The 13110-nt window shown below is 40.4% G+C and overlaps 1 protein-coding gene across 1 annotated transcript; it reads left to right on the top strand.

Moving 5' to 3' along the window:
• Positions 1–273: 273 nt before the first annotated feature.
• LOC117441320 (stonustoxin subunit beta-like) lies at positions 274–2309 on the top strand (the record flags this gene model as incomplete). The annotated part of the gene is made up of 4 exons (XM_034077510.2): positions 274–447; positions 1045–1091; positions 1209–1569; positions 1675–2309. Coding segments are annotated over 4 exons (751 nt in total), but the record flags the coding sequence as incomplete, so codon positions are not given.
• Positions 2310–13110: the final 10801 nt, after the last annotated feature.

The following is a 13110-nucleotide window of genomic DNA, read 5'->3' as shown; positions in this document are numbered from 1 at the left end:
GTTTACCCCGTAAGCTTTTATTGGCTTTATGTGATTTAATTAAATTAATTTCATTGACTCACTAAAGAGCTTATTTTGACTTAAAATACTTGAATAACACTGTGTGTGTGTGTGTGTGTGTGTGTGTGTGTGTGTGTGTGTGTGTGTGTGTGTGTGTGTGTGTGTGTGTGTGTGTGTGTGTGTGTGTGTGTGTGTGTGTGTGTGTGTGTGTGTGTGTGTGTGTGTGTGTGTGTGTGTGTGTGTGTGTGTGTGTGTGCGTGCGTGTGTGTTCAGTCTGTCAGGCTGTCTGGTCAAAAAGGAAGGCTGTGCTTCTCTGGCCTCGGCTCTGGTCTCCAACCCCTCCCATCTGAGAGAGCTGGACCTGAGCTACAATCACCCAGGAGACTCAGGAGTGAAGCTGCTGTCTGTTCAACTGGAGGATCCAGACCGGAGACTGCAGACTCTCAGGTATGGACGGACCGTCAGCATGAAGAACTTTTTGTTTCTCTTAATTCTGTTCAGAGAAGGTTTAAAGCCAGAGTAAGAAAACACATTGATCCCTTAACATCTTATTGAATGGAAACATTTATAAGTACCATTAAAATCAAGGAAGTCAAATCATTCTCATTATTTATCAGAGATGTGTTGGTTCTCTACTTAGGTCCTGACTATTAAATCTTAACAACTACTAAATATATTGAAATGAAAATTATGTTTTCGGACATTAATCATTTTGACTTTCATTGTAGAACCACCAGTAGGATCAAACGGTTTATTCCTGTTTTGCCCCAACAACAGTCTCTGATTCGTCAACAGACTTCATGCAATGCTTCATGGGATGCATCATTAGATATATACACTCTAACCCTAAGACCGACGACCAAGTAAAACAAGTATAATTTCTCATGTGGCCTAAAGTAAAAAAGAAGGGAAGACACCGGATCAAACCTCTGTTGTTTGGGGAAATATCTGAACGTTTGTGCAACACATAAGAACACCTGTTCTTTCACCTATAAGATTTTATAATGCATTAGAAAATCATCCTGACTTTGTTTCTTTCTCCAGAGTGGACCATGGTGGAGAGGAGTGGTTAAAACCAGGTCTGAGGAAGTGTAAGTGTGGATTTATGTTGACTTGTGATGAGAAAGAAATAAACAACATCAGTACACAAAATACATAAAGCCTTCTTATGAATCTGATGATAAACTGGTTATTTTACTGTCTATCAGATTCCTGTGAACTCACACTGGACCCAAACACAGCACACATAGAACTCCAACTGTCTGACAACAACAGGAAGGTGACACGTGTAAGAGAGAAGCAGCCATACCCTGATCATCCAGAGAGGTTTGACTCCTATCCTCAGCTGATGTGTAGAGAAGCTCTGACTGATCGCTGCTACTGGGAGGTCGAGTGGAGAGGAGTGGTTCATATATCAGTGACTTCCAGAGGAATCAGGAGGAAAGGAGGCAGGGGGGACTCTCAGTTTGGATGGAATGATCAGTCCTGGAGTCTGAGCTGCTCTGATAAAGGTTACTCTGTGTGGCACAATGAGACAGTAACACACATCCCCTCCTCCTCCTCCTCCTCCTCCTCCTCCTCCTCCTCCTCCTCCTCCTCCTCCTCCTCCTCCTCCTCCTCCTCCTCCTCCTCCTCCTCCTCCTCCTCCTCCTCCTCCTCCTCCTCCCCCTCTGGTAGAGTAGCAGTGTATCTGGATCATCCTGCTGGCTCTCTCTCCTTCTACAGAGTCTCCTCTGACTCACTGACCCACCTCCACACCTTCAGAACCACATTCACTGAACCTCTGTATGCGGGGTTTGGCCTCTGGTCACATGACTCCTCAGTGTCTCTGTGTCCTCTGTAGGAGAGACCACTTCCTCTCCTGTGGTCTGAATGTTGTAGATACAGAAGGCTTCACCTTGGTTAACATGTGGCTCAATGATTGTGCGTAATTGAGAAGCGGCATTTAGTTATTCTGCTCCATTTGTCTCTGTAATGGAGAGGATCTCGGGTGACAAAGATCTCTTTACGCTTCATATGGCTTCCTCATTGGTGAAGCACATTATTTGCACCACATGTGAACATTGGATATGCATTCCTGGGTCTCAGGAAAATATAGGCAGTTATACAATAAGGACATCAGCAAGTGTTACGTTTACAAACCTTTGTTGAATGGTATGACAGCTGGTCAACGTGCATTCATATTTGATGCTGGATTGTTCCCGCCGCTTGTGAATAAATAATCGTAGCTACTAGGGGTGTAACGGTTCACAAACATTTCGGTTCGGTACGGTTTTTAGGTCACGGTTCGGTTCGGTACGTTTTCGGTACAGCAGAAAAAATTATCACAAAACATAACATATTTTTTTTTAATTATTATTAAACTGTGAATAATGTATTCACTCAAATAAATACAAAATATAATAAAATAAACATTAAGGTGCAGCATTTCGATGAACTGAAATAATCTGTATTTGAACTTTACTGTACTAGTACTCACAAAACATAAAATATTAGTTTTGGGTTTTTAATTATTATTAAACTATGAATATTCACTCAAATAAATATAAAATATAATAAAATAAACATTAAGGTACAGATTTTCGATGAACTGAAATAATCTGTATTTGTACTGTACTGTACTAGTACCTAAGCAGCCAGTTAGACATTAGGACTTGCTTGTCATTTCATGTTTCTTTAAAGAAAGATGAACTTGTCCACATTGCTTGCCGAAAGGGCAGATCTGCTGGCACTAACAATGTCTCCTGCCGTGGAGAACACCCTCTCGCTAGGGACAGAGGTAGTAGCAGATACAGCCAGGTAGCGCTTTGCTAACATGGCAACATAAGGATATTTGCCGTTTGTAATAGCTTTGGCTCGGTCTGAAGTTTTTGGTGGAGGCTTAAATGCTAGCGGGAGTTGGATTTGCACTTCAGTCTTTTGGTACCGGTGATATTCACGTTCGGGTGATGCCTTTTCAAATGAGTGTGCAAGTTTGATGTATTGCCAGCCGCGTAACTAATTTTAGTTGAACAATGCCGACAAACAGCTTTGGTTCGGTCCACCTGTCTTTGTCCGTCATCCTTGTACGTAACTGCGAAACCAAAATGTTCCCAAACCGGAGACTTCAATGATGCTGGAGGATTTTCGAGCTCAACTTTATCTGCGTTCGCCATTTCGACAGTTCCTCAAATTACTGACTACATTTGAACGCATCCCTCTGACCAGCTCGTCCAATGAAATCACTTGCTCGCTCGATGACGCGTTGAACACAATGGGAGCAAATTACTCTGAATGCTGCGACGCAGCACCTGAGATTACTTCCAAGAAGTTAATTGTCCAGAATGGCAGAGTTCAGCAGGCCTGGCTGTTTGCCATTCCCTTGTAGATAGTGGTAAATATAGTGAATGGTGTAAATAAATGCTAACGATGGCAAATGGCTGGATGTTCTGCCTCTGCCTCCTCACTGTTGGGCGACCGCTCATAGGTCGACCTAACCGTCTGAAACAATCTCCCAGTAATTACACATTTGAATATGTGTATAAAGTACTTTGAATTGCCTTGTTGTTGAAATGTAATGTAAAGTTAAACGTGCCTTTCCTTCGCTGGCAGAAATGTTAGATCTCTTCCTAAAAAGGTGAAATGATCTCCTTGGCGTTGAGCTAGTTGTGTTCAAACCAATGTGACTTATATTCAGTTTAATAACGCTTTGTTTGGAGCAGCATCTGATAGCTGCTAATAATCGATGTCTTCATAATTAAGTTCAATAAAGGTTTGAAGACAACAAATGTGTCAATGATCTCATGAATCCTAGTAGTTGTTTTTCCACCCATTTATAGATATATAAAGATAAAAGGAGAACATTTAAACATGTAACGGAAAAATATTTCGGATCAATATGTAATATGATCAGAAGAGTGGAGTGTAATGGAAAGTCTTATCAACCTGAGGGAGCATTCAAAGTTCACCATGTGTTCTAGAAAGGTTAGTGCTCTTGTCCTTTTGAGGAGTGTAGACATGTTTCTCCATTTGCTAGCAGGTTTAAAAGAATCCTATATATGGCGTGTTTATCTTTGTATCTATCTCAGCCCCTCCTCTTCTATTTTTGGTGTGAAAATGTGAATATCAGACACTCTGCAGACCTCCTGATGCTGACTGCTTGACTCTGTAACGATTTACCTTCTTTAAGATTAAACTCCCTAAAAGACTATCTTATTCCAAGAATCTTCATTTCAGTATAATGGAAAGGTTAGTCTCGGTACATTTCCACCACAATTTGGCGTCACAAACAGGATCCCTTGAAAGACCGTCAGGAACCAAAGGAGGACAGGGACTGATCTCCTTCAGCCTCGACCTCAAGAACATCTTTATGAGAGGAGAGGACCTTTCTCCCCAGGTTCTGACCGTCTCACTGGGATCCAGCGAACCGTTTCTGTCCTTCTTCATTTAACATCTGGTGAGATGCTGAACTATTGATTATGTTTCTAAACATCTATAAATATATACCCTGCTACTATATTATATATACTACTATAATTATTAACAAATAGATTAAGTACATTTTCAATGATATCTTGATAAGTGACTGTTAAAAGCCGTTGCTTGATGTATGGTTACATACAATATCCACTGTCTACTGTTACGGAAGAAAAGGAGTGTTCATATATAAGTCTGGTATATCGGAAAGGTTTCCTCACCATTTTATTATTATTTGTTAGTTTGTCAATTTCCACCATACACATAATTTGGATTGTAAGAGAAAAAAATGTTTCAGATGCATTCTGGGCATTACTAGACCGAATGTCTTCATTATAACAAATACATGTTGCGTCCTATACAACATTTTGGCATGAAGCAGTGATTCCGATATTATTATTTTTCCTGATAGCTTTTTCAATCAATCAGTGAAAGAGTGTATGGATGAATCTCTTTTAATGTGGCCCTGCTGATGTTCAGGCCCATATTAGTGGTTAGTGTGTGTGAGAGAAACTCTCGCTGGAGGGAACACAGGGATGTTATCCTTTTGCAGACCATTTACATGCATCAAAACATATAGAACAGACTACAGGAGAGGGAATACCAGAAAAAGACAAATAGGGATTCTTTACATTATTACTAGGGCTGTCAGTCGATTAAAATAGTTAATCGCGATTAATCGCAAATTAATCGCACATTTTTGATCTGTTCTAAATGTACCTTAGAGGAATATTTTTCAAGTTTGTAATACTCTTATCAACATATGAGTGGACCAATATGCTTTATGCTAATGTTTATTATCATTTGAACAATGACAATATTCTCATGAATATTAAACACAACAACCTGGAACCTCTCTCATTCAATACAAATGGTGTGTGTGTGTGTGTGTGTGTGTGTGTGTGTGTGTGTGTGTGTGTGTGTGTGTGTGTGTGTGTGTGTGTGTGTGTGTGTGTGTGTGTGTGTGTGTGTGTGTGTGTGTGTGTGTGTGTGTGTGTGTGTGTGTGTGTGTGTGTTGGATCGTTGGAGCTATGTGCAACTCAAGACAATGTCCCACTGTCTGGCTTCCTGCATAAAGTCAAGTGCTCGGCGCAGTTGTGTGGATAGAGCGCTCCTCTGTTTTCATTTAAACAGCTCCTTATATCCGTTAGCGCAGCTAGCTAGCACCAGATGCTAACAACAAAAATGCACGTAAGGTCTCTCCCTCGCTCGCTCGGGCCACACATACACACACCCTCCCGGTCCTCCCGATGGCCAGTCGGTGCCTGCCGGTGAGCGTGGAAGTGTGGTCTGCCACAAGCGGGCGGCAGGAGCGGGGCTGTCAGCAGCATCAGCTTGTAGATGGTATTTTAAACTCGATGCGCTCTGAAACTACGGGGCGGCCGAGGAAAAAAAATACACATGCGTTAATCGCGTTAAAATAATTAGTGGCGTTAATTTTTGTTTGCGTTAGCGCGTTATTAATGCGTTAACTTGACAGCCCTAATTATTACATTACATTACATTTAGCTGACGCTTTTATCTAAAGCGACTTACAATAAGTGCATTCGACCAAGAAGATACAAACTTGAAGAAAACAGAATCATATAAGTACATCAGGTTTCATAGAGCCAAACATTTCAAATGCTACTCAACTGGCTTTAGATAAGCCAGTCCTTTATTAGTATATAAGTGCTCTGTTAGCAGTTATTTGTTAGTAATTCTATCGCTCGAAATAGAGTCGAAAGAGATGAGTTTTCAGTCTGCGCCGGAACGTGTGTAAGCTTTCTGCTGTCCTGATTTCAATGGGGAGCTCATTCCACCATTTTGGAGCCAGGATAGCAAACCCACATGGTTTTGCTGATTGGGTGTCGTCAGCATAGCTGTGGTATGAAAAACCATGCTGGCTAATGACAGATCCGAGCGAGTTTGTGTACAGGGAGAAGAGAAGGGGACCAAGAACAGAGCCCTGAGGGGCCCCTGTAGTTAATTGACAAGGGTCGGACTCGGTCCCTCTCCAAGTTACCCTGTAGGTGCGGTCTTTGAGGTATGAGGTGAGGAGGGAAAGTGCAGAGCTCTCCAAGTTCTTGGAGAGTGCGAAGGAGGATCTGATGATTCACCGTGTTGAATGCAGCAGACAGGTCCAAAAGGATGATGACAGAGGAGAGGGAGGCTGCTTTAGCCGTGTGTAGTTCCTCAGTGACAGCAATGAGAGCAGTTTCTGTGGAGTGACCTGCCTTGAAACTAGACTGGTGCAGATCCAGAAGGTTGTTCTGATGGAGATAACAGGAGAGTTGTTTAACCTGTTAAGCCCGAGAGACCATTACCGGGGCCCTCCCGCGACATCGTGCAGGAAACAGTGTCTGAGGGCATGTTCATTTAATACAATACAATACAATACAACTTTATTTATAAAGCACTTTAAACCTCCAGACCAAAGTGATGTACAGGCAAATAGATAAAACAAACTGTGAATGTTTTATATCCATGTAACAGGAAGAAACTCATCTAACTGATCATTTAAAAAAAAAATTGTTTAAAAAAACCCCACAATGCTAATGCTGAGCCTCTGAATTAGCAACGAGCGAAACATGCTAACAGATGACTGCACCGAAATTCACTCACAAAACCTTATTATTTATCTTTGCTGCACTTCCAACCCATCGTTTCACATCGTGAGGGGACACAGAATCGATGGGTGTGAGACTGTCACGATCTGTCTGTGTTGTGTTTTGTCTTGTTTAGATCTGTCTTTGGTTTCCTGTCTGTGTGTTCCCTCCTACTCTTTTCCTGATTGTGTTCACCTCGTGTGTTTTCTCCTCCCTCCTCACCTGTCTCTTGTTTCCTTGTTTAGTCCTGTGTATTTTAGTTCTGGTTTTTCTGTCTGTGTTTGTTAGATCCTTGTTTGTCGTTGACTATGTTCACTGGGAAGAGCTTGTATTTTTCTTGTTGCCTTTTAATAAAGGTGTTTCCTGTGAAATCTGCATTTGGGTCCTGCCTGCTTCGCTCTACCCTGACAGACGGATCTAACCACGAATGGACCCAGCAGACAGTTTGTACGAGGTGAAGTACTAAAACCTAAAGAACACACTACAGGAGAGGGAACAGCCCAAAAAGCACAATAGGGATTCTTTAAATAACTGCAATGACGTATCAGACGTACTTATTTCAAGCCAAAATCATGAATTATTTATAAAACCTAACCAAGTAGTTTGTTGTTTACACACCAGGACCAGAGATCTGGATCTGTTCCACAACTTCTGTTTCCTTCTGCAGAATCTTAACAGTTTCTATCAGACAAAAGAGAAGCTTTTGAGAAGGATTTGCATGCAGTGTTGAACTATTTCAATTATAACTAACATCAGATTGTAATTCAAATGCAAATATATAGTCAACTGTCAGAACAGTGTCTGAATACTTCAATTAAACAGAGTGAAAGTTGTGTGTGTGTGTGTGTGTGTGTGTGTGTGTGTGTGTGTGTGCGTGTGTGTGTGTGTGTGTGTGTGTGTGTGTGTGTATGTGTGTGTGTGTGTGTGTGTGCATGTGAGTGTGTGTGTGTGTGAGTGTGTGTCCGTGTTTGAGTGTGTGTGTGAGTGTGTGTGGGTGTGTGTGCATGTGTGTGTGTGTGTGTGTGTGTGTGAGTGTGTGTGTGTGTGTGTGTGTGTGTGTGTGTGTGTGTGAGTGTGTGTGTGTGTGTGTGTGTGTGTGTGTGTGTGTGTGTGTGCGTGCGTGCGTGCGTGTGTGTATGTGCGTGCGTGCGTGTGCGTGCGTGCATATGTTTTACCACCAGAGGTCAGCAGAGACATACAGATAAAAACAGAGTGTCAGTCGATCTCTATAAATGAACAACAGCATCTGGTTACATTGAGAGTTTACTGCAGGAGTGTGTTCACATTTTAAATACATGACACTGAGCTGTTTACAGCACTTGTGCACGGACTTAAGAAGAGTGAAAGCAAATCCTCTGAAGATGTTTTCTCACAGTTGATTTAAAGAGGTTTCTTATAGATAGGTGTGTGAAGCCATCCCTTGATTTGAAAGCAGAAGTAGCTTTGACAGATAAATCTACACTTACAGTTATTATTAGATATAAATCATGTACTGCTATCAACAATTTGTTTTTCTGTCAGTCTATGTTTTCATTAAATGTAAATGATGAAGCGAAGGCAGTTTTAATTGGACTTCAGGTGAATCTATGTTCAAGTGTTTTGGGCTGAATCCAAGTCTTCAGTGAGTCTGAGCAGTTTTACTCACAGTGGCTTTATTTATTAAAAATGTAACGGCATTTCCCCAAAACTAGAGACTGAGAGTGAGATGTGGAAATTAGAGTCCAAGGGTTTTACAGATTTGGATATCGCTCTGTATCGCTCCATAAATCAGAAAGTACTGCCATAAAAAATAATTTCTACATATTGTTAGTGATAAAGTGTGTTTTAATGAGTCTGAGATAAAGACGTAACAATCTGACAATTATTTTAAATATTTAGACAAAAAACTATATGTTCATGGAAGTAGGGTCAATTAAATTAGAACATTCTACAGAAAGAAGTTATCATTTTATGGAGGAAGAACGTCATAATCATCCCACTGACCGTCAAACATCTCAGAGATTATTTTTAACGTGATATTTAGTAATATTAAGGAGCAAGGTCAACATTTTGGGAGAAAAAATGTAAAAAAGTTTTCATTAGCAGCGCCTAGCTACAGCTGCGGCGCTGTCTATTGTCTAACAGTCTATTTTATTAAAATGGTACATATTGCTGAATCTATATTTTCATCTTCAGGTGATTGAATCTGAATAATGTCCCTGTACAATAAGATTCGAGCATTTTGTAATCCAGTGAGGAAATTCAAGACCAGTAAATATTGATTGATTAAACAACACTAAATAAAATGTTAGTGTTTTCTTCAAACTCAGACTCTCTGCTGCGGCTGTACCTCAAAGACAAAACAATTGTCTGATGATCTTTTTTGAACAAGGTCTGATTGTCCTGTACTTGTACAATGTGGGGTATTTTTAAATACTTTACTAAACCACATTCAATATTATGTTAGACACAAGTTAGTTATTACTCACATATCAAAGTATTTTCATCTAAGATGGAAGAATAGCTGCAATAAACCGCATTGTTATGTTTTACATCTCAATTTATTTTTGAATATTTTAAACTACCCTGTAGTGTAAAAAATGTGACGTAAATCGCCCAGAATAACACCTGAAGGTCTTTGTTTGGGAGATGATCAATGATGTCTTGAACATGTAGAAAGTAAAAGAGCAATGATGAAATTAATCGATGTTTTCCGTAACAGAGTTTTCTCCAGAGGAGCGATCAGAGTCCGGATTTGAAGTGAGGACATTGGTTATGAATTACCCGCCAGCAGACTCACAGAGACTCACATTTGAGATGTGTAAATTATGTTTGATAATTAAATCCAGATAAAAAGATTCCTGCTCCGCCTGCGGGATGTTTTTCCTTTAATCGTCGTATGCTTTGTGTTGTTTGTTTGCTGCTAATCTTTTAATCAAAGATGCTGATTTCACCTCCAGCAAGAGTCGCTCATTTGCATTTCTGAAAAAAACAAAAACAGCTTTTATTGATTCTGACAGAGAGGAGGAAAAGAGTAGATTTAAAAAAAAAATAAAGTTGCAATGATCAATATTGTTTATTATTATAAAGTGACTTTGTTGACATTATTATTAACTTTAAATCATCTTGTAGTCCTTTTTTCAACAACTAAATGTGTTTACTTTCATTATGAATTTATTCAAATTGCTACAATAACAACACTACGCCGCAGGTCCAAATGGAATATCTCAAACAGCCAAACAAATATATTTTTGATTATAATCTGTGTTTTTAGTGTTTTACGAGTTTTAAAGTTAAGCCCTGAGCCTGTTTTTCAGGTCTCAGGCTCGAAAATGACATTCCCAGAACAAATGACCATATCTTCACTTCTAAAAGGGTTAAATTAATAATCTTTTTTCTCAAACTAATTATAAACCTGTGAGTTGGATGTAGAAAAGTCATAATCAATATAGATGTTTTTTATTTTAAAGAAAATTCAGATTGAACATAGTAAACAACTGTACATTATAGTGTCCGTCCAAAACATATTTGTTACTTATAGTGAAAACTACCCTTGGATGATGGTAAGGTAGACTGAAAGCTTTAGGAATCCAAAGTACAACATAGAATAAGAACCCTGTATCAAGATTGATGCAAAACAAGTAACATTTGACCTTTTAAGACAGATTTAGAAAAAAACCCTCTTCTGGGGTAATTTGGGTGGATTTTCCATATCTCCCCCCTTGCTCGATTTTGACATGTGACATCTCTTTCTGACCGGCAGAGCCAATGGAATCAAAGGGGAATCTCCCCACACACTCATGTTAAAAAAAAAAATGGCGTCTTCGCGCACCCAGTTTTGCTCCAGAGTGAAGCTGTCTCTAGGTCTGACATCTCAAAACCGAAAAGCAGGTTTATTGCTCATGGATTATCAGAAATCATTCAAAGAGACACATTGGATTAACCTATGGATTAACTTCAGCATCGTTTTTATCGTTTTAATGCCATTGAAGACCACTTTTGACCAGACTACCACACAGGTGAGCCATTTTGCCGTTTTTAGCTAACTAGCTTCATATGTTTTGATGTGTGTTCTTGTTATTATCTCCGAGAGTTCGTATGATTGAGTGATAATGAGGGTACCCATCGATTCTGTGTCCCCTCACGATGTCAAACGATTGGTTGAGATGTGCAGCAAAGATAAATAATGTGTTGTGAGTGAATTTCGGTGCAGTCATCTGTTAGCATTTTTCGCTCGTTGCTAATTCAGAGGCTCAGCGTTAGCATTGTGGGTTTTAAAAAAAAAAAAAAAGATTATCAGTTAGATGAGTTTCTTTCTGTTACATGGATATAAAACATTCATAGTTTATTAAATGAACATGCCCTCAGACTGTTTTCTGCAATATATTGCAGGAGGCCCCCGGAACCGGGGTCTCTCGGGCTTAAAAGGTTAAGACCTTCCAAGTATGAAATTACACAGATGTGCAGTTGGAGGATAGAAAATGACTTTGGAAGACATAATTTCTTGGAGGAAATGCAATCTGTGATATTTGATTTATTTTTTTAGAGAATCAGAGTTTAAACATAAATAAATCTCCCACTGGTGAATCTAAAAATGGAGGATGCTAACAAGTGTCTAAATGAGACGACTAAACGTCATCATGCCCAACATTAGCCTCCTTTAGCTTAGCGGTGGTGACGTGAAGTCATGTCACTGTGCTGTAGTTCCTTTATAGCCCAACATTAGCCGCCTTTAGCTTAGCGGTGGTGACGTGAAGTCATGTGACCGTGCTGTAGTTCCTTTATAGCCCAACATTAGCCACCTTTAGCTTAGCGGTGGTGACGTGAAGTCATGTGACCGTGCTGTAGTTCCTTTATAGCCCAACATTAGCCACCTTTAGTTTAGCGGTGGTGACGTGAAGTCATGTGACCGTGCTGTAGTTCCTTCATAGCCCAAAATTAGCCACCTTTAGCTTAGCGGTGGTGACGTGAAGTCATGTGACCGTGCTGTAGTTCCTTTATAGCCCAACATTAGCCACCTTTAGTTTAGCAGTGGTGACGTGAAGTCATGTGACCCTGCTGTAGCTCCTTTATAGCCCAACATTAGCCGCCTTTAGCTTAGCGGTGGTGACGTGATGTCATGTGACCGTGCTGTAGTTCCTTTATAGCCCGACATTAGCCTCCTTTAGCTTAGCGGTGGTGACGTGAAGTCATGTGACCGTGCTGTAGTTCCATTATAGGCTAACGTTAGCTTTTTACTTCAGAAATAATAAAGTGGTGTTAATATGTGGAGATTATCCTGCTGATCATAAACGTTTGTTTGAAACAGAGATTATTTTCTGACATAATCCAAAATCACATGGAGGAATCCCATTGGACCAGGAGATGCTGCCTTCAGGTACCAACACAGACATACGACCTCCCTGCAGCTACATTATAAAGCTACTTAGATGATAGATGTCGAACGTGTGGATCTACCGTCCTGTGTTTGTGTTCTCAGACAGACGGCGGCGTGTTAATGAAGTCAGCAGTCGCTCTCCTCTCTAGTGTCGATCTGCTGACCTGCACGAGTGCTATTTGTTTAAAGCTCAGCTAATCCTCAATTGTCACGCTCCCATAATCCCATCGCCGGCCTTCCTTTTCAATCCCCTCAACCCTCCCCTCTCACTCCACTCTCACTCCCCCACCTGCAGAAATCACTACGACGGCCACTCCAACATGAACCAGACGTCAGAGCGCCGTGCAGCCGCAGATCGACGAGATAATTACAGCCGCCGCTCGGCAAAAACAACACGTGAAGGACAGAGAAGGTGAACCAGGTAGTGTGTTAACGACAATAAGAGACAGATATGAGTTTAACATTAATCCACTTTAAAATCTCAAGTGTTTCTGAATCCACAAGTCACAGAGAATACCTATTCAAAGAAAGCAGATTATCTGATGATGTGATTTCTGCATTGACCCGCAACGAGACGAGGTTTTTACAGAAAGCGAGGCGGGATTTATTGATTTTAAATTGGAAAATGTTGAAATCTGAAAGGAAAGGCAACACAATAAAAGTTATCAGTACTGTCTTTAGGAAATATAGTGATTTTAAAGAGTGAATTTG

This window comes from Pseudochaenichthys georgianus, unplaced genomic scaffold (genome assembly GCF_902827115.2).
Source record: "Pseudochaenichthys georgianus unplaced genomic scaffold, fPseGeo1.2 scaffold_167_arrow_ctg1, whole genome shotgun sequence".
NCBI lineage: Eukaryota > Metazoa > Chordata > Actinopteri > Perciformes > Channichthyidae > Pseudochaenichthys > Pseudochaenichthys georgianus.
Note: the sequence above shows the minus strand (reverse complement) of the source record. Positions and strands in the feature narration are given on the sequence as shown.